The sequence below is a fragment of the Camelina sativa genome, chromosome 10, assembly GCF_000633955.1.
Source record: "Camelina sativa cultivar DH55 chromosome 10, Cs, whole genome shotgun sequence".
NCBI lineage: Eukaryota > Viridiplantae > Streptophyta > Magnoliopsida > Brassicales > Brassicaceae > Camelina > Camelina sativa.
Genome location: NC_025694.1, coordinates 10,423,057 through 10,441,566, shown reverse-complemented (window position 1 = coordinate 10,441,566; position 18,510 = coordinate 10,423,057). Strand labels below are relative to the sequence as shown.

Sequence of the window (18,510 nt, the reverse complement as noted above, 5' to 3'; positions counted from 1 at the left end):
GTTAACTTCAAACTGGTTCTGCCTACCGGAGACACAAAAGAGCGGCGAGAAAATTTGAATATGTTAGAGAGAAACCGGTGGGTGGAGATTTTGGCCGGTGAGTTCAGGACAACGCCAGAACATCTCTCCGGAAAGATTGAGTTTTCGATGTTTGAGGTTCAAAGTGGACAGTGGAAGTCTGGTTTGATTGTGCAAGGTGTTGCTATTAGACCCAAGAATTGAAAATTCCAGACTTGTAAGCTTAAAACAATAATTTGAACACGAAATGTATTGTTATGATATATGTACACGAGGCATTAGATTTATTAGCTATATACAGACACAAAGACGCACTTAACGACACATTACATTACAAAGGTAAGAAGCATTTTTATGCATCAACCGAGACACTTACAGCATTGAGCTCTACATGCTGTCTACCATCGTTTTGTGGTTGAACGGTTAAGGTTGCACGAGCTTCAGCTTGAGGGTTTTGATCATTCCCGGGTTCAGAGACCGATATGGAGCTCATGGTTGACCCGGCTATGCCAATATTGTTGTCATCTGATNTGTATATAAAGACCTACCCGGAACGACCTCTATAAAGACCTGAAGACAATGGTTAGAGTATAAAAGAAGAACAGAAAAACATATACGGAAACACACACAAGTAATCAAGAAATGGGAATACTATGTTCAATGTTCTCAAAGCCAAAGACACAGAACAACGAAGCCATAAAAGATGCAAACTCTCCTCCTCTTTCACTTGATACGACGTCATCTTCTCAGCTCAAAGATGATGTTTCGTTGAATCACAAGAAAGAGGTAGTAAATCTTTTTTCTTAGGTTTCATTTTTTAGATTCCCTTCTTGTTATATATGATAGGCATTAGTTATATATATATATTTATGGAATTTCTTATTCAGAAGAACTTGATAGAGGATGATGAGGGCAAATCAAAGAAAAACAGTTTCATGGTGAACGCGAGAGATCTCTCAATAACATGGGCAGGGTCTCAGTCAAATAAATTTTGGAGTTGGTTCTCTGATCCTGACCAAACATCAAGGTTTTGAGTTATATAATATAATCAAATTTGGTTTTTCTTTTCTAAGATTTCATTGAAACCTACATATTTGTTTACAGTGATGTAAGAATTGAGGTTGCAAAGACGGAACGAGTAGCTTGGTTAGAGGTGGCGGCAAATTCGAGGCTGAGAAACTAACTCCCAACAGGTTGTACGAGGTTGTGTTTGTTGTTAAGCTAATAGATTCTGCCAAAGGATGGGGATATCGGGTTAACTTCAAACTGGTTCTGCCTACCGGAGACACAAAAGAGCGGCGAGAAAATTTGAATATGTTAGAGAGAAACCGGTGGGTGGAGATTTTGGCCGGTGAGTTCAGGACAACGCCAGAACATCTCTCCGGAAAGATTGAGTTTTCGATGTTTGAGGTTCAAAGTGGACAGTGGAAGTCTGGTTTGATTGTGCAAGGTGTTGCTATTAGACCCAAGAATTGAAAATTCCAGACTTGTAAGCTTAAAACAATAATTTGAACACGAAATGTATTGTTATGATATATGTACACGAGGCATTAGATTTATTAGCTATATACAGACACAAAGACGCACTTAACGACACATTACATTACAAAGGTAAGAAGCATTTTTATGCATCAACCGAGACACTTACAGCATTGAGCTCTACATGCTGTCTACCATCGTTTTGTGGTTGAACGGTTAAGGTTGCACGAGCTTCAGCTTGAGGGTTTTGATCATTCCCGGGTTCAGAGACCGATATGGAGCTCATGGTTGACCCGGCTATGCCAATATTGTTGTCATCTGATATGATGTCCCATGATTCTTTCACTGAAGCAACCTCGAGTCCGTTCTCGTGGTATTTCTTCATTTCAAATGTGGTGGGAAGGATGACATAGTCGTTTATTGGGTTGTAGAACGGGTCAGGTTCGCCTACATTTAGCCATTTTTTTAGCATTCGGAAAACACGGTGATCGTTGAGAATTCCACGGTGTTCACCAGGGACTCCAACTCTTGCTACTGCTTCAAGCCCATCCGCCTAGGAAAGAAATAACCAAACGAACAGTTACAAAGAGAAACGATCAACCTAACCAATCAAATTCACGATTTTATATACTTGTGATAGTTCTCGAGAAACACAATCATGCAACATACCATGGCAGATTCTACCGGGACTGTGCCATCACCGTCAACGCATATATACGTCGGCTGAAATTACAAGAAAGATAAGATCAGAATTTCAAAAAGAAGGTAATTTATTTCTGTTACAATGATAGTTGATACCTGAAAAAGGATGAAAAATGTGTTACCTGGAAGTATCTTAGATTTGTTAGATCTTTGACAGGCATCTTCTCATTCCCATAGCTGCAGAGGAGTAAATACATCAAATTTAGAAAAAGCCAATTAAGTTGCAAAAATATACACAAAACCGAGACTTCAAATTAAGAAATATTACCAGACACTATGAGGGGTTTCTAAATTGGTCCCATATATGTTATAGAATTTAACTTGAGAAGGAAGCTTAGCAGAGGCTAATACTTTCTTGGTTTTGTGTGCCCACTCCATGATCTTCCAGTTAAAAGGAAGATCAATGGACTCTCCACAATAATTAGCCTGAACATTTGTGTGAAGTATATAGGATCAGTCAATGCAACGTCTGTGCCATTTACAACTATTGCATTAAATAAAACGATGGTTGTCAATTGTAACTTACCGTATTATTCGAAAGAGATTTCGTGAAAACTTCAAGGCTTTCCAGGCTACGGTAAGACTCAAGAACAACATCAGAGCTTCCAACTCCATCATTGCTCTGTTTCTCTCTCCACAGCTCTAAAACAGGAGGGATTTCCCATGTGAAATACGGGCAACACATCAGCTCATATATGGATGGACACTCAATAAGCTGAAACAGTAGACGAAACAAGGGAGAAGTTATATCAACCAATCACTAGAAGAGATCATTCAAACAATATATATGACCAAATAGGACTATTGTTAATTGATCATTACCAACTGATGCATGCTCCACTTAGAGACGAAAAAGTTCTGCTCCCAACCATTGACAAATGACATTCCATTTAGTAAAGTCGATGTGATATATCCAGGAGCACCTAAACCGATAATGCGAAAACCAATCAGTCAAGTACTTGTATGGACTATAATCAGAAGTACTACAAGTCTGAGAACTCACCTCGGAATGGAGCAGCAATAGCAATCCAATTCTTTACATACTTCTCGAATATCTGATGACCAAAAATGTCAGACTGAGATGAAAAGATAAAATCTTCGAAAATACTTAAAACGAAAAAAGAAAGAGGATTTTACATACATCACAATGCAGACCCATGAAACATTTCACCAACAGTCCTCCCATAGAATGACTTATAACATTAATCTTCTTCTCTCCTGAAGCTTTGTAAACTGTTTCCAACTTCTTAGCAAACTGATCCAACGTTTCCTGCAATCTATACCCATTGCAACACACAAAAAAATAGTCAATACACCGATCAATCAAATATTTACGCCAAAGCCTCAATCAAACTCAAAAAGAGATATGCTTTTTNACATTAATCTTCTTCTCTCCTGAAGCTTTGTAAACTGTTTCCAACTTTTTAGCAAACTGGTCCAACGTTTCCTGCAGTCTAAAACCCATTGCAACACACAAAAAAAGTCAATACACGGATCACTCAATGTTTACGCTTACGCCAAAGCCTCAATCAAACTCAAAAAAGAGATATGTTTTTTCTCTAACCTGTTGCTTTGCCGGAAATCATAACCAAAACCAAAAAGGGTTTTCCCTTCTTCGAATCCCCATCCAAGCATCTCAACAATCATCTCATGGAAATAGAACACAGACTCACGTCCAACAATCTACAGAAAGTATTCAATCATCCCAAATGAAATGAAAGCTCTAAAAAACAACAATTAAAGAACAAACAAGTAGAGCTTAACCATACCATATCAGGGTCTAAGACATCAATAGCATGAAGCCCAGCTCTATCTTGAGGAACCACAATACTCGTTTTTGGATCAAGAGAGATCGTTTTACCTGTTTCCAGATAAAAATTTAAGAGATTAACAAAGCAAAAGCTGATGACTTTCTAAAAACAAAACACAGAGAAATCAAAAGTCTGAAGTGTTTATAAGAAATTAAAAGGAAAACACTTTTTGTTTTGTTTTGTTTTGTTTTACCAGTTGAAGGATCAAAACGAGACCACATCTTAGTTCGAAACTCGTGATCAGCACCAAAGATCCTAACCCAAACACGTTCTTCTTTCCCGCTCTCATGATCAACAGCGTTGAGAATCGAGCCAGCGATACCCGGAACCAAAAGAACCGGGTCTAGATTCGGGTCGACATAGGGTTCCTGATTCCGATTTCTAAGCTTCAGCAAAGCCTCTACTGATCGAATGATCTCTTCTAGTAACAGAGACATAGTTGAATTGAATCGATGGCGTGGCGAATTCAAAGCGTGGATGACGAATTCGTGGTTTACCCAATTTGGGGAAATTAGGGTTGGTGAGCAAATTGAAGGATTTGAAGAGAACAAGAGTTTGGAATATAAGCCGTACAAGTTAAGGTGGGGGAACGAAATTATTGTTATAAATCATGGATCAATCATAAGATATAAAAAATAGTATATCCTAAATGGATAATGCAAGATTGAAATATTTGAGACATAAAAATCAATAATAGTTTGTGAAAATAAAATAAAAAATCATTAATAATATTAAAATAACTCTTCTACAGAGTTCTTGAGATCTTTAATAATTTTTTTTCTTCGATACTAGGCAAGCCCCAAGGAAAGATAAATAAGCCTTATTAGTTGTTGTTTTCTACTTTTGTATTTTGTTCACAGAAGCCTCTACTCAAAACATAGAAGCATCACTTAAAATGTTGAAGATACTACTCATGATTTATTGACGAAGATGGTTTTAACTTTCTGAAGCCAAACTCAAATCTGCAGGTGTGAGATCATTTGGTGAGATTTTTAGAAGAGGAGAATGTGTTTGATCATGAGCCAAAGAGTAATCTATGTTTGATCCGTGAAGGATGATCCCTACTTACCAGGATGATATAGCACAACACAACGAATCAGATTCGTAAATTACAAGAGTTTTAGACAAATTATATCGAAATACTAATTAGCCGTAGTAGCTAGTTTTACAAAATGTAGCTACTATTAACCTTAACTAATTGATCATCTCCTTCACTCTATGTTTCTCTGCTTTTGCCTCTTCCATCTGGACCATCTCCTCTTTCCAAACTGATCAACAATCCATTCATGTTAACTTATTAAGTCCTACATACAGGAAAAAAAAAACTTCATAATCTACAATTTTGGCGAAGTGTAAAAAAGGAAGAATCAACCTTTTTATCAAACAAAATAAGCTCAAACTCTCCAGTGACTTAGCCAAAGATGATGAAGGCCTAACTCAGGGATATAGACCAGAGATGGATCTGTTTTACTTAACTACTTCCAGATACTAATCATAAAAACTGATTCTGAATTCATCATACCTGGTTGTTACAAGTCAATCAAACCGAGACAACGAGGCAATGCAAGAGCTGACATAATCTAGGGACGGTACGCAAAACATCAACCCTCTCAACAATTCCCCAACGCTCAATTCCATCATTACGCTCTTCTATCACGATTTCCGCACACCAAATCTTCTTCCTATTATTGGGATCACGATTCATATAACCTTCCCAAATAAGCAAGAATTTCCCACCACAGCAAACTAGTTTAGTCTTATTACCCCTTGATCCACCATTCCTCATGTACATCCCTAGTAATGACTCTAACCCTCTCACCCCTTTCCAATACCCATTTATAATGTCATACCACAACAAGCGCTTGTTCCAAAAGCCATATGAAACATTCTCCATTATACATTCCAACCTCGCATAAATTGCGCTTTCGTTTACACAGTTCTCCCATTTACATTGCTTTGTGTCATAACCATACATCTTTCTTTCTACATTCCCGAACTTAATTTTACCTTCGATCTCTCTGATTCTGCTAATGCGACACTTACGTATCTCATCACCCGGGTCGGTGAGGCGTTCCCAAGTCTGAGTCTTTGTGTCGAACACCTCAGCCCATGATTCGTTCTTCTCTGATCCTTGGCACCCTCCCATTACATATATCTTCTCACCGTAGACACATGTAGGTGCAAATTTCCTGGCTGCATTCATACTAGGGGCATCGCGCCACGTGTTGCTGCGACAATCAAGCACCCGCACTTCAGAGGACGGTTCATAGCCGACTGGTCCGCCGAATACATAAATTTCAGAACCAACAACAGCAGTGGCCGTTGCTACAGATGGAAAATTAAAAGAGCTAATCGGAACCAACAACTGTCCAGCTGTCTTCTTCTTCCTTCTCCTCCTAATCATGGAGTCGGGTAGGGTTCGGTTAGGGTTAGTCCAAAGTGTGAACCAATGGGGAAATCTATAACTTCCAAGATCCCATAGACAGACGTAGAGACACTGCTCGGTGGTTCCTAGGTGAGCTCTGGCTGCGTAGAGCTCAGTGGAAGAGAGGATTGAACAGAAGGTTTTCGAAACGAGTGAGAGTGTTGGGTAGTTCGACCTCGAGATCCGGGCTAAGCAGTTCACAAGGATTTCGTCGGGAATTAGAGAAAGCGACGGAGATGAAGAAGAGGTCTTGGTCTTCTTCTTCTCCGGTGGTTCTTCTTGGAGGTTCATAGTGACGACAGTGCTGGACTTTTTCCTTTTGTGTCAAATGAAGAAAGAAAGAAATAAACTATGAAGACGTTTTTATAACAAAACAGCCCCTTAACTAAAATTAGTTATTTTAAAGGAACCCAAAACAGCCCCGTAACTCCCAAGATGTTTCGTAATGGTAACTACAAAAATACAACTCAGATGTTGATTTTTTTTACCAATTTGTTCTCCACTTTTGTTTTCGATCACAGAAGCCCCTCTCTCCAGCTCGTGCTCACAGATAGCCACCGGGATATGCCGAGAGATCAAGCAAGATTGGTACTTACACAATGAGCTTCGAAGTTTCAATGTGATAGCAGAAAAATAAAAAGGAAGGTAGAAACTTCAATTCAAACAAACTGTTAGATTGCAAACTGTAACATATTATTAGAACAGAATGCTTTTGTTTTTCTTAAAAGTTAAAACAAAGAACTCAACATCACTTTCATATTTATAATGTTAAAAACATAACACCTTATTTAGATTAATTATATATAAAGTCGAAATACTAATTTGCCGAAGTAGCTATTAGGCTTGGGAATTCGGGTATCCGATCGGATTCGGGTTCGGATGTTTGGGTTTTCGGATTTTTGGATGTAGAGATATAAAACTCGATCGGGTATTTTCTAATATCGGGTCGGGTTCGGATCGAGTGTCTTCGGATTCGAGTAATTTCGGGTTACCCGAAGTCATAAAAAAAAAAATCTGTATTGAAAAAATAAAAAATAAAAAAATACTTTCTATCTTCCTCTTCTTGTCTCCTTCTTCTTCATCTCTCTGTTTCAACAAAAAAACCCTAGATTTGTTTATCTATGGCCACTACTTCAAAAATTAAATCTTTCAAATTCCCTACCAAATCTAATATTTATAGCAAATTATATGATATGATTCATATTTATCTTCCAACCTCACTCACTCTTCAAACCCCACAAACTATATTTTTTTTTTTGATCTAAGTAATAAAAAAAATAAAATAATTATGGGTTATGTTGATTGAGAAGGAAAAAAATAAATCAATTTTAGAATACATAATTATATATATATATAAATAATTAACGTTTTCGTACTAGCTATTATAACAAAATGTGGCTACTATTAACCTTAACTAATTGATCATCTACTTCACTCTAATTTGTTGCTCTCCTTTTGCCTCCTCTTCCATCTCCTCTTCCCAAACTGACCAACAGTCCATTCATGTTAAGTCCTACATACAGGGGGAAAAAAATACTTGATAATCTCCTATTTTGGCAAATTGTAAAAAGGAAGAATGAACTTAATTTATCAAACAATATAAGCTTAAACTCTCCAGTGACTTAGCCAAAAGGGTTCCGTGTATATATAAGTAAAGAGAAAGATGATGAAGGCCTAACTCAGGGATATTGACGAAAGATGCATCTGTTTTGCTTAAGTCGCAGATTAAAACAACTATTTACAGATACTACAAACTGATTTTGAATTTAGAACGATTGATTATACCTTGGATGCAAAGTCAATCAAACCGAAACAACGGCACATTCCCAGAGCTCACATGATATGGGGACGGTATGCACAACATCAACCCACTCAACATTTCCCCAAACCTCATCTCCATCACGCTTTTCTACCACGATTACAGCGCACCAAATCTTCTTCCTGTTATTGGGATTATGCTTCATATAACCTTCCCATAAAAGTATGAGTTTCCCACCACAGCTAACTAGTTTAGTCGTATTAAGACTTGAGCCACTATTCTTCAAGTACTTCTCTACTAGTGAGTTTATCCCTTGCATCTTTTTCCAATAACCCTCGTTTTCGTCAAACCACTGGAACTCGCGGCGAACAAAAAAATCACCGAATCCAGATAGATGATTTTTGTATCCAATGGAGTAGAATACATTCTCAATCATACAATCTAACCTCGAAACAGTTGAAAATTTGTGTACACAGCTTCCCATTTGCATAGCTTCGTGTCATAAGCATACATCTCCTCATAACTGCCAAAGTTAATTTTTCCTTCAATCTCTGCGATTACGTAAATGGAACACTTACGTATATCAGTACCCGGATCAGGGAGGCATTCCCAAGTTTGAGTCTTTGTATCGAACACCTTTCGTCCTCGAATCCATCACACCCTCCCATTACATAGATTTTCCCATTGTAGACACAAGTGTACGCATAGTTCCGGGCTACATTCATGCTAGGGGCATCACGCCAAGTGTGACTGCCACAGTTGAGGACCCTCACAGCGGAAGACAGTGCTTTATCCACTGGTCCGCCGATGATATAAAGTTCTGAGCCGGCGACGGTGGAGTCTGACAGAGAATTGAAATTAGAAGAGGTAATCGGAACCAACAACTGTCTTATTGTGTTTTTCTTTCTCCTCGTCCTACCTATTCATGGAGTCGGGCGACGTTCGATTAGGATTAATCCAGAGTGTAAACCATTGGGGAAATCGAGAACTTTCATGATCCCATAGACAGACATAGATACACTGCTCGGAGACTCCGAGATGAGATCTGGCTGCGTAGAGCTCGGTGGAAGAGAGAATCGAGCGGAAACTTTTCGAAACGACTGAGAGCGTTGGGTAGTACGACCTCGAGATCCGGGCTAAACAGTTCACGACAATTTCGTCCGGAAGTAGAATAAAAGACGGTGGCGATTGTGGTGGCGACGAGCTCTTAATCTTCTTCTTCCTCTTCTTCTCTTGTGGTGGTTCCACTTGCAGGTTCATATCGAGTAGCGAACAGATTGCAATTAGCGGCACTGACTTTTTTTTTTTCACTTTTTTTTTTTGTGCGAAAATGAGAAACAACTAGAAATACTTTTTTGGTTTTTCTGATAACTAAACAGCTACATTTCCAACTATTTCTATTTTTTAAAAATATAGCAATTTCAATTTCTATTTTACATGTGAAAATAAAAGTATATGGAGTAAAATTCATCTTTGATAAAAGAGTCTCTCTATTTTAAAGATAAAAGTATATTTGGAAAAGAAAAAGAAAAAAAAGATACACCACTGTATGTACTAATTAGTTATTCAAAGGACCCCAGAACAAATGTAATTGATGACTAAATCTTTTTACCGTCAATCAACATGCGCTTCGTAGTTTCAACGTGATTGCAGAAAATACAACAACAACAAAAAAAAAGATGTATGTAGATTATCAAACGAACATTATTTCTAACAGTGGAGATTGCAAACTGTAAATATTAAAACAAGAATGCTTTTTCTTTTTCTTTTCTCCTCAAAACAAAGAACTCAACATCAATTACAATGTGATAAACACATCAACATCACTTACAATGTGATAGATGGTTCTAACTTAATTGAAGACAGAACCCAAAGACTGTTAAAGATGGTTAGTTCTTCATGAGAAGAATCTGTGTCGATCATGAGGCGATCGTGAAAGATGATCCGAAAAGAAAGACTCAATCACAATTTATAAAGCATAGATGGTAATACAAAGTTATGGAATCAGATTTGTGTATCAACAATGGATTAGATAGATATATCCAGCAACAAATACTAATTTACTGTACCTAGTTTGACAAAATGAAGTTTCATGTTCACAAACATGACTTTCTATTTTATAACCTTAACTAATTAATCTCCTCTACTCTTGTTGCTCTCCTTTTTGCCTCTGCTTCTATCTCCTTTCCCCAACTGGTCAAGAATACATACATACAAACATATATGATTAGGGAAAATGTACTTTCTAATCTCCATCTTTGGCCAATCGTATAAACCGATGAGCAAAACAACTTGACTTAACCAAAATGGACCCATGTATATGTGAATGTATCCATGCATATTGATGTTGAATTCAAAATGGTAGATCATTCATACCTTGGATAAAATGTCAATCAAACCGTGACGACTAGACTATCCCAGAGCTTACATGATGAAGGGACTGTATGCACAACATCAACCCACTCAGCCATTCCCCAAACCTCACCTCCACCACGCTTTTCCACCACAATTTCCGCACACCAAATCTTCTTATAATTAGAACAATACCTCAAAAACCCTTCCCAAATAAGTAAGAGTTTCCCACCACAGCTGACAAGTTTAGTCGTATTATAAGTAGCGCCAAAATTCCTCTGGTGCTTGACTCCTAGTAAGTCTAACCCTTTCACCTCTTTCCAAACACCCTTTTCTATGTCAAACCACAAGAACATGTAGCGCCAATAGCGATAAGAAACATCATCTATCACACATGTTGAACCCGGAAACATTTCACTCTTGATATCATCACAGCATTCCCATTTACCTAACTTTGTGTCGTAAGCATACACATTCATTCCATTCTCCAATTGGATCTTTCCTTTGCACTCTGAGATTCTACGTGTATGAGCGTAACCTTTACGTACCTCTATACCCGGATCAGGGAGAAGTTCCCAAGTCTGAGTCTTTGTGTCGAACACCTCGCCCCACGATTCGTCCTCTGATCCTTGGCACCCTCCCATTACGTATATCTTCTCATCGTAGACACAAGCTGATGCATAGTTCCGAGCTACGATCATACTAGGGGCATCACGCCAAGTGTGACTGCAACAATCGAGGACTCTCACGGCGGAAGACGGTGCTCTATCGACTGGTCCACCGATTACATAAATTTCTGAACCAACTGCGACGGAGACTGATTGAGAATTGAAATTAGAAGAGGTAATCGGAACCAACAACTGTCCCTTCTTCTTCTTCTTCTTCTTCCTCCTCTTGTTAAAGGAGTTGGGTAGGGTTCGATTAGGGTTAATCCAGAGTGTAAACCATTGGGGAAATTGATAACTGCGATCCGATAGACAGACATAGAGACACTGCTCGGTGCTTCCTAGTTGAGCTCTGGCTTTGTAGAGCTCTGTGGAAGAGAGGATTGAGCGGAAGGTTGTGGAAACGATCGAGAGTGTTGGGTAGTACGATCTCGAGATCCGAGCTAGGTAATTCTCACAGATTTCATCTGGGAGTAAAGAAAACGAAGGAGTTGACGACGGCGGAGGCGGAGGCGGAGGCGGTGACGAATCCTTTGTTTTTCTCTTCTTCTTCTTCTTCTTCTTCTCCGGTGGTTCTACTCGGGCGTTCATAGCGAGGGTGGGCGAAATGTGAAAAACAAGTTTCGTATTAATTATTTAATTAAGAGCTTTTTTTTGGGTTTTGGACCTTTTGGTTTTATTAATAACAAAAATAGCCACTAAATTTTAAATAAAAGAACCCAAATGTTTTGAGGAGAAGTAAACGTTTTGCTAATTTTTCGCATGAGTTTCGAAGTTTCAATGTGATTGTTGTGGTAAAAGACGATGTTGGAAGATTATGTTCGAACAAACATTGTTATTTTCAACCGTGGAGATTGGATATTGTAACATCTTTAAGCTTTTATTTTTCTCAAAACAAAGAACTCAACACTACGTTACAATGTTAAAGACACTACGTACACATGATTTATATTGATGAGAATGGTTCTAGCTGAAGTATACAGAAGTGTCGATCATGATATGAAGAGTTAATCGATGTTTGGTTCGTGGAATTTTGGTTTACCATGACACCTACTTGTTACTTGTTGGTAAAGAAAGACTCAATCACCAGAGCGTTTAGTAACACAAATTAAAACGACGAATTAGATTTGCAAATAAACACTTTCTAATCTCCAACTTTGGCAAAAAGAAGAATGAACTTTTTTTCATTAACAAAATAAAGTCAAACTTTCTTTTGACTTAGCCAAATTATAGACTCCATGTATATATGTGTGTGTGTGCAGAGGAAGATGATGAAAACCTAACTCAAGAAATTGACCAAACTGTGGATCCAATTTTCCAAAAGTTGAGGATTGATATTTTGTCCCTATATGTTATGCAGATACTGTTTTTTTAATTAGAACTTGCAGACTGATGTTGAATTCCAAAAAAAAAAATCAAAACGACTGAACATACATACTACCTTGGATACAAATCAAATCAAACCGAGACAACAAGACAACCCAAGAGGTCACATGATGTGGGGGCACTACGCACAACATCAACCCACTCAACATTTCCCCAAACCTCACCTCCATCACGCTTTTCCAACCCAATTTCCGCACACCAATTCTTCTTCCTATGATTGGGATTGAAGTTCGTACATTCTTCCCAAAGAAGCAAGAGTTTCACACCATTGCTAACTACTTTAGTTATACGACCATTTTTACCACCATTCCTCTTGTACTTGTCATTTAGTGACTCTAACCCTTTCACTTCTTTCCACTTCTCAGACTTAATGTCATACCACCAGCACCCGTTGCCTTCTAGATCATATGAGTATAATAGACTCTCTACCACACATTCTGACACCGGAAACGTTGTAACCAAGCCTTTACCGCATTCTCATTTACCTTGCTTTGTGTCATAAGCATACATATTTGTACTAAAGTAAAGCTTTCCGTCCATCTCTGTGATTCTAAAAATGTACAACTGGCGTACCTCAGTACCCGGATCGGGGAGGCATGCCCAAGTCTGAGTCTTTGTATCAAATACTTCCGCCCATGCATTCTCTAATACTCTGTGACCTCCCATTACATAAATTTTTCCATCATAGACACATGTATTAGCAAACATCCGGGGTACAATCATGCTAGGGGCATCACGCCAAGTGTGACTGCGACAATCGAGGACCCGCACAGCTGAGGACGGTTCTCTATCCTTGACTGGTCCGCCAATTACATAAATCTCTGAACCAATAGAGACAATTGAATTTCGTATGGAAGAAATATATGGAGACGGAACTGGAATAAATGAGTATCCGACTGTCTTCTTCTTCTTAGTCATGGAGTCGGGTAGGGTTCGATTAGGGTTTATGCAAAGTCTAAATCATTCGATATAGCGACAAAAATAATCTAATGCATAGACATAGAGACACTTATCGGTGCTTCCGAGTTGAGATCGAGCTGCGTAGAGCTCGGTCGAAGAGAGAATTGAACGGAAGCTTTTGGAAACGAGAGAGAGTGTAGGGTAGTACGACCTCGAGATCCTTGCTAAGCAATTCACAACGATTTCATCTGGGAGTGAAGATAAAGACGGAGATGACGACGACGATGGAGGTGAAGAAGACGAGTTCTTAGTCTTCTTCTTCTTCTTCCTCTTCCTCTTCTCCGGTGGTTCGACTTGAATGTTCATCGCTAGCCACAGTAATGATTTTGTGAAAACTGCGATTAGACTAGTGAAACTATATAAATAGGTTTTGGTTTATTTAATAGCAAAACAGCCCCTTAATTATAATTAGTTTCTAAAATACCCCCAAATATTTAGGAGAGAACTCCAAGCTGGCTACAGTCCAATTTTGGATTTTTACCAGTGCCCTCTACGTTTGTTTTCGATCACAGAAGCCCCTAATCCGGTTGCTGCAGTTGAGACAATATTGGATCCGATGAAGATTTTGTTGAGACTTCAAGAAACCATTATTTTCATCCAAACTGTAACATATCAAACAGAAAGCTTTTTATTTTATCTCAAAACGTAGAACTTTACATCACTTGCAAGGTTAAAGACACAACTTATTCTCATTTGGTATAGATGGTTTTGAACTTTCCGAAAGCAGAACTCAACTCACGCGTCAAAGATTATTTAAATCTTTGATGAGATGTTTTTTTTTTTCATTTGGAGAATCTGTGTCGATCATGTGGCGAAGTGTAATCGATGTTTGGTCCATGAGGGACGATCCCGAACGGGTTAATCGACGGGTGGCTTCCATAATAATGCTGCTTGATGTGATTCATGTTCACCGTGCTACTCATTCCGGGGATCTGGAAAATGTCTTTCGTGTAGTTGAACAGATTCGGATACTCCCTTATGAGTTTCTTGTTGCATTTGAAGTGGACCGCATAAACCTGCATCAATGTTTTCAACATTTACAGACTCGTTTGAATATTTGTGTGTTTCTTTTTCTTGGTTTGAAAGCAGAGAACTCGGATCAATTACCTCGTCAAATCTTATAAGGGTGACAAACAATCTGATATCTGTTTCAGTCAAAGTGTTACCACAGATGTACCGATGTTTTCCAAGAATCTCCTCGCATCTATCTAATGCTTCATACACTTGCTCAACTGCCTACATATAAGAACCATAAACTTTACATTCTCATGGGAACAATTAGCATATACAGACATGGTTATAGCTATTCATGGCTTCCACACTTACGTACCTCCTCATAAGGTTCTTGTTTCTTTGCAAACCCGCATCTATAGACACCGTTATTTATCCCATTGTAGATCCATTCATTAGTTTCATCGATTTTTTCTTGGAGATGAGAAGGGTAAAGGTCGAGATCAGGATTTCCCGCAATTTGATTGAACTCGGTGTTGAACATCCGGATTATTTCTGCACTCTCGTTGTTTACAACAGTTTTGAGCTTCTTATCCCACAGAACCTGACATAAAAACCAAAACTCACTCCATCTAGTTCCAACTAAAAGACACTTAAAAGACAGTGAGAAGCCAAAAAGACTTACAGGAACAGTATACTTTCCGGCGTAGTTCGGACTAGCAATCTCATAGAGTTCTCTTATACTCTTAGCACCATTAAGATGCTCAGGATCAGCTCCTTGAACCTCAGTATCTGAACCCGGAAAGACCCATCCCATATGCTCATCGGTTTCTTTGGTTCTTCCCCAAATGGGTTTTACAGACTGATGGAAATCAAACAAAGAACAATCCAATCAATACGGTTAGGAAATGGTATGATTCTAAGAAGTGTTAAAGGGTTGAGTCTACGCACCGAGAAGCTTATTGCATCGTCAAGTCCTTTGATCTTCAAGTATGAAATGCATCTAGAAGCCCATGGACAAGCATACGATATGTAAAGATGGTATCTACCAGACTCAGCAGGAAACTGAGAATTTGAGTCTCTTGAAACGAAGTTTCGGAATGTCGATGCAGTTCGTTGAAAAGCACCTGAATCTGATGTCTCATCAACCGCAGATCGAGCCATTGATAGTGTGCACTTATGAAAAATCAAAAGCAGAGGATCACATATCAGTTTGAGAAACAGAGGTTCATGAACAAAAACAGAGCGTCATAGCATATGGACCCGAACGGATCAAAGGTTAGAAACTTTTTTGGAAATTCTCAGACTTTGATGCATCATCGAGACAATACGCAGATCAAAAACAAACCCAGAAATCCAATACGAGAATACGCACAGAGAGAAATTGGAATTAGGAATTCGAAAAAAAAGTGTACCTGAAGACGAGATCCACGAGTACTGAACTTTGTAGCGAGAGAGAGCAAGCTGTTGTTGCTGATGATCGTGGAATAAGACATCAACCAGGAGATATGTAAGTAAAAGAGTCACCTGATCAGTTTATTTATACACATAGTCCCAAAGGCTACAGAGTCAATTATGGCGACGGATTATGTCACTGCTTCTGTCACGCCCAACTAAACCGACTCACCTGTGATCATTTGGATGCTTTAGAGTGGAAAATTCAATTCTTAAAAAGTACACACCGTTGCATAATTGCTGTAATAAAAAAGATAAGGCTCACATCTACACATTAGTGTCTAGGTCCCTGTTTAAAACTTTTAGAAAACCCACTTCTTTCTCAAATGATTGGTACTTTTACATTAATAAAAACTTAATCATCAACTAACACAATCAAACATTTCGTGAAGAAAGGTTTAATTTTCGACAACTTTAAAACTCGAATCACCCTTAGAAAGTATGTGTTGTTCTTGACAGATAGAATCACACTCATGTCTTGGTGATAATTATCAAAATCCCATCCTCCAGTCTTTTGAATCTACTACCAGACGATATGTATTAATTCAGAATGCAACAACAGCATTCCATGTACTTGCCTCAACACGGTTTCTTGATCCACAATTTGGATTAGCTATTGAAACACTTCTCTAGCCTACTCCTCTGGAGATTCTCTCGGTCAAATCAGCAACAAGGTTGTTTTTACCAGACTCAGAACAAGCTGTAGTGAAAGCAGCTAAGGTGACACGATCAGCACTACCATCTTTCTCCAACAATTTCTGGAAGAACAGAGCTGCCACGCCGACTTTCTTCTCGCTACACAACTTCCTCACAAGTGTCCTAACAGTTCTAATCCACAGTTTCTTATCTAAAGGTTCAAGCAGGATCATTGCGTTGGCTGAATCATTCCTCTTACAATACTCATATGCTAATGTGACCCTAGTTACCTCAGGAGGAGACAAACCTCTGTCAATCATCGCTTCATATAGCTTACAAGCTTCATCTACCATGGACTTCTTGCAGAGACCGCTTATTAGTGAACCATAAGTGAAGCTATCAGGAACGCAACCATGTCTCTTCATGTTGTGAAAATATCTCAAAGCCAGATCGATGCCACCTTCCTTACAATACCCGCTAACCATAGACGTATATGTCTCCTTCGTTGGAACCAAGCCAAGACTCACCGCTAATTGAAAAAGCCTCTCACTTTCCTTCATTTGCTTTTGCCTACAAAATGCAGCTATCAGTATGTTGTTCAGGCGCATATCAGCTTCAAAACCAGTCTTACTCATCCGACAAAAGAAAGCAAGAGCTTGCTTATTGTCACTTTGCTTACACTGTTCTTGAATAAGAATAGTGTAAGTAACCCCATCAGCTTCTAATCCACGAGAAAATGCTTTATTCAGCAACTCATATGCCTCAGTTGCCCTTGATTTCTTACAGAGACTATCTACAACCGCGTTATACGTATAAATATTTGGCCTAAAACCTTCATCACCCATCAAATTCATCAACTCGTACGCTCTATCAAAATTCCCACCTTTACAGTGACCATTGATGAGCGTTGTATATGTGTTAACGTTAGGAAACAAACCCTGCTCTTTCATTCTGCTAAACAACATCTCTGCACGGTTCAACTTATCTTCTTTGCAATACCCACCAATCATCGAAGTATAAGTATGTACATTGGGTTTGTAATGATCACTACGAACAAGTTTCAGGAACAACCTGAACGCCTTCTCAGTCCATCCCCTTTTACATAGCCCATCAATTAAAGCCGTGTGTGTATACACATTTGGCTTCCAACCATTTCTAACCATCTCCTCTAACATCTCAAAAGCCTGCTTGATACTTCCCTTCTTGCATAATCCATCAATCAAAGACGTAAAGTTTATCAGGTTTGGCTTAAACCCTAAATCAATCATCTTACGAAAATACCAAATCGCTCTATTAACTAAACCATTCTCACACAGAGCAGTGAGGATCAAAGTACATGTAGCGTTATCAGGAATAAAACCTCTTTGGATCATCCCACTTAACCACCTATCAGCTTCCTGAATCTTACCATCTCTAAAACAACCAATAACCATAACCTTATAAGAACTAGAATCCGGACACACTCCTCTCACAGACATTTCGTCGAACACGTTCTCTGCATACTCCATCAAACCCGACTCAATTGCAATCTCAAGAACACAATTCAGAGTTATCGCACTAGGTGTTAAACCCTGATTCTGCATATCCATAACCATACCAACAGCCTCGTTTAATCTCCCGATCTCCGAGAAAATTCTAAGCATACATCGCATTACCTCATGAGCTTTCTGCAAATTCCCATTCGCAAGCAAAGAATCAGCGGTTACGAGATACAATCTCATGAAATGTCGAAACTTTTCGAAACCCACTGCCCAGTAGAAGAAACAAAGCGCCACCATTGAACCAGCTTCGCTCGCGAGTGAAGCCACCACAGTGATGGCTTGCTCGTGGGTAAGAGAATTAGCATCGAATTCGAGATTGACGCGGTGTGGGGATGATGATATGACATGGTTTTGACGAAGATAGGAGTTA

The 18,510-nt window shown here is 38.8% G+C and overlaps 6 protein-coding genes and 2 pseudogenes across 10 annotated transcripts in view; 1 reads left to right on the top strand and 7 right to left on the bottom strand.

Moving 5' to 3' along the window:
• Positions 219-4,628, bottom strand: LOC104718332 (lecithin-cholesterol acyltransferase-like 4). Of its 3 annotated transcripts, none has more exons than XM_010436058.1 (12): positions 4,204-4,628; positions 3,969-4,060; positions 3,764-3,882; positions 3,341-3,476; positions 3,203-3,254; positions 3,022-3,122; positions 2,726-2,914; positions 2,468-2,625; positions 2,322-2,376; positions 2,167-2,220; positions 1,816-2,050; positions 219-543 (listed from the first exon to the last, which is right to left on the bottom strand). In XM_010436058.1, exons 1-12 carry the CDS (start codon positions 4,445-4,447, stop codon positions 371-373), a joined length of 1,608 nt encoding a protein of 535 aa, XP_010434360.1. In that variant the 5' UTR covers positions 4,448-4,628; the 3' UTR covers positions 219-370. The 3 variants fall into 3 exon arrangements, with proteins under 3 accessions (XP_010434360.1, XP_019086862.1, XP_010434359.1); XM_019231317.1 differs by lacking the exon at positions 219-543 and adding an exon at positions 3,584-3,653 and having other exon boundaries at positions 1,506-2,050; positions 3,341-3,406; XM_010436057.2 differs by lacking the exon at positions 219-543 and having other exon boundaries at positions 1,506-2,050; positions 4,204-4,627.
• Positions 563-1,577, top strand: LOC104718331 (protein PHLOEM PROTEIN 2-LIKE A2-like). Its single transcript, XM_019231318.1, is given in 4 exon segments — positions 563-804; positions 906-1,045; positions 1,123-1,172; positions 1,175-1,577. Coding segments are annotated over 4 exon segments (654 nt in total). The 5' UTR covers positions 563-660; the 3' UTR covers positions 1,495-1,577.
• LOC104718330 (F-box/kelch-repeat protein At4g19865-like) lies at positions 5,013-6,746 on the bottom strand. Its single transcript, XM_010436056.2, has 2 exons — positions 5,533-6,746; positions 5,013-5,314 (listed from the first exon to the last, which is right to left on the bottom strand). Exon 1 carries the CDS (start codon positions 6,724-6,726, stop codon positions 5,551-5,553), a length of 1,176 nt encoding a protein of 391 aa, XP_010434358.1. The 5' UTR covers positions 6,727-6,746; the 3' UTR covers positions 5,013-5,314; positions 5,533-5,550.
• On the bottom strand, positions 7,799-9,529 carry LOC109127034 (annotated as a pseudogene).
• Positions 10,138-11,842, bottom strand: LOC104718329 (F-box/kelch-repeat protein At4g19865-like). Its single transcript, XM_010436055.2, has 2 exons — positions 10,571-11,842; positions 10,138-10,387 (listed from the first exon to the last, which is right to left on the bottom strand). Exon 1 carries the CDS (start codon positions 11,800-11,802, stop codon positions 10,588-10,590), a length of 1,215 nt encoding a protein of 404 aa, XP_010434357.1. The 5' UTR covers positions 11,803-11,842; the 3' UTR covers positions 10,138-10,387; positions 10,571-10,587.
• Positions 12,324-14,067, bottom strand: LOC104718326 (annotated as a pseudogene).
• On the bottom strand, positions 14,168-16,159 carry LOC104718327 (glutathionyl-hydroquinone reductase YqjG-like). Its single transcript, XM_010436051.1, has 6 exons — positions 15,924-16,159; positions 15,460-15,684; positions 15,194-15,370; positions 14,888-15,112; positions 14,665-14,793; positions 14,168-14,573 (listed from the first exon to the last, which is right to left on the bottom strand). Exons 1-6 carry the CDS (start codon positions 16,002-16,004, stop codon positions 14,340-14,342), a joined length of 1,071 nt encoding a protein of 356 aa, XP_010434353.1. The 5' UTR covers positions 16,005-16,159; the 3' UTR covers positions 14,168-14,339.
• Positions 16,256-18,510, bottom strand: part of LOC104718328 (pentatricopeptide repeat-containing protein At4g19890-like) — a 3,265-nt gene continuing 1,010 nt past the window's right edge. Inside the window, exon 2 of one of the 3 annotated variants that reach the window (XM_010436053.2) lies at positions 16,256-17,783. In XM_010436053.2, coding sequence (XP_010434355.1) covers positions 16,593-17,783 — 1,191 coding nt within the window. In that variant the 3' untranslated portion in view covers positions 16,256-16,592. Of the gene's footprint in view, positions 18,486-18,510 lie in introns of all 3 variants that reach the window. The other 2 variants (XM_010436054.2, XM_010436052.2) reach the window with 2 other exon arrangements.

Excerpts from the sequence above, each read along its gene's own strand:
- LOC104718332 (XM_010436058.1), bottom strand. The coding sequence starts at position 4,447 with ATGTCTCTGTTACTAGAAGAGATCATTCGATCAGTAGAGGCTTTGCTG. Across the intron at positions 3,477-3,763 it reads GATTTCCGGCAAAGCAACAG|ATTGCAGGAAACGTTGGATC; the intron begins GTTAGAGAAAAA and ends CAATGGGTATAG. Across the intron at positions 2,377-2,467 it reads GAAACCCCTCATAGTGTCTG|CTATGGGAATGAGAAGATGC; the intron begins GTAATATTTCTT and ends ACTCCTCTGCAG.
- LOC104718330 (XM_010436056.2), bottom strand. The coding sequence starts at position 6,726 with ATGAACCTCCAAGAAGAACCACCGGAGAAGAAGAAGACCAAGACCTCT.
- LOC104718329 (XM_010436055.2), bottom strand. The coding sequence starts at position 11,802 with ATGAACGCCCGAGTAGAACCACCGGAGAAGAAGAAGAAGAAGAAGAAG.
- LOC104718327 (XM_010436051.1), bottom strand. The coding sequence starts at position 16,004 with ATGTCTTATTCCACGATCATCAGCAACAACAGCTTGCTCTCTCTCGCT. Across the intron at positions 15,371-15,459 it reads ACGATGCAATAAGCTTCTCG|TCTGTAAAACCCATTTGGGG; the intron begins GTGCGTAGACTC and ends GATTTCCATCAG. Across the intron at positions 14,574-14,664 it reads CCCTTATAAGATTTGACGAG|GTTTATGCGGTCCACTTCAA; the intron begins GTAATTGATCCG and ends ACATTGATGCAG.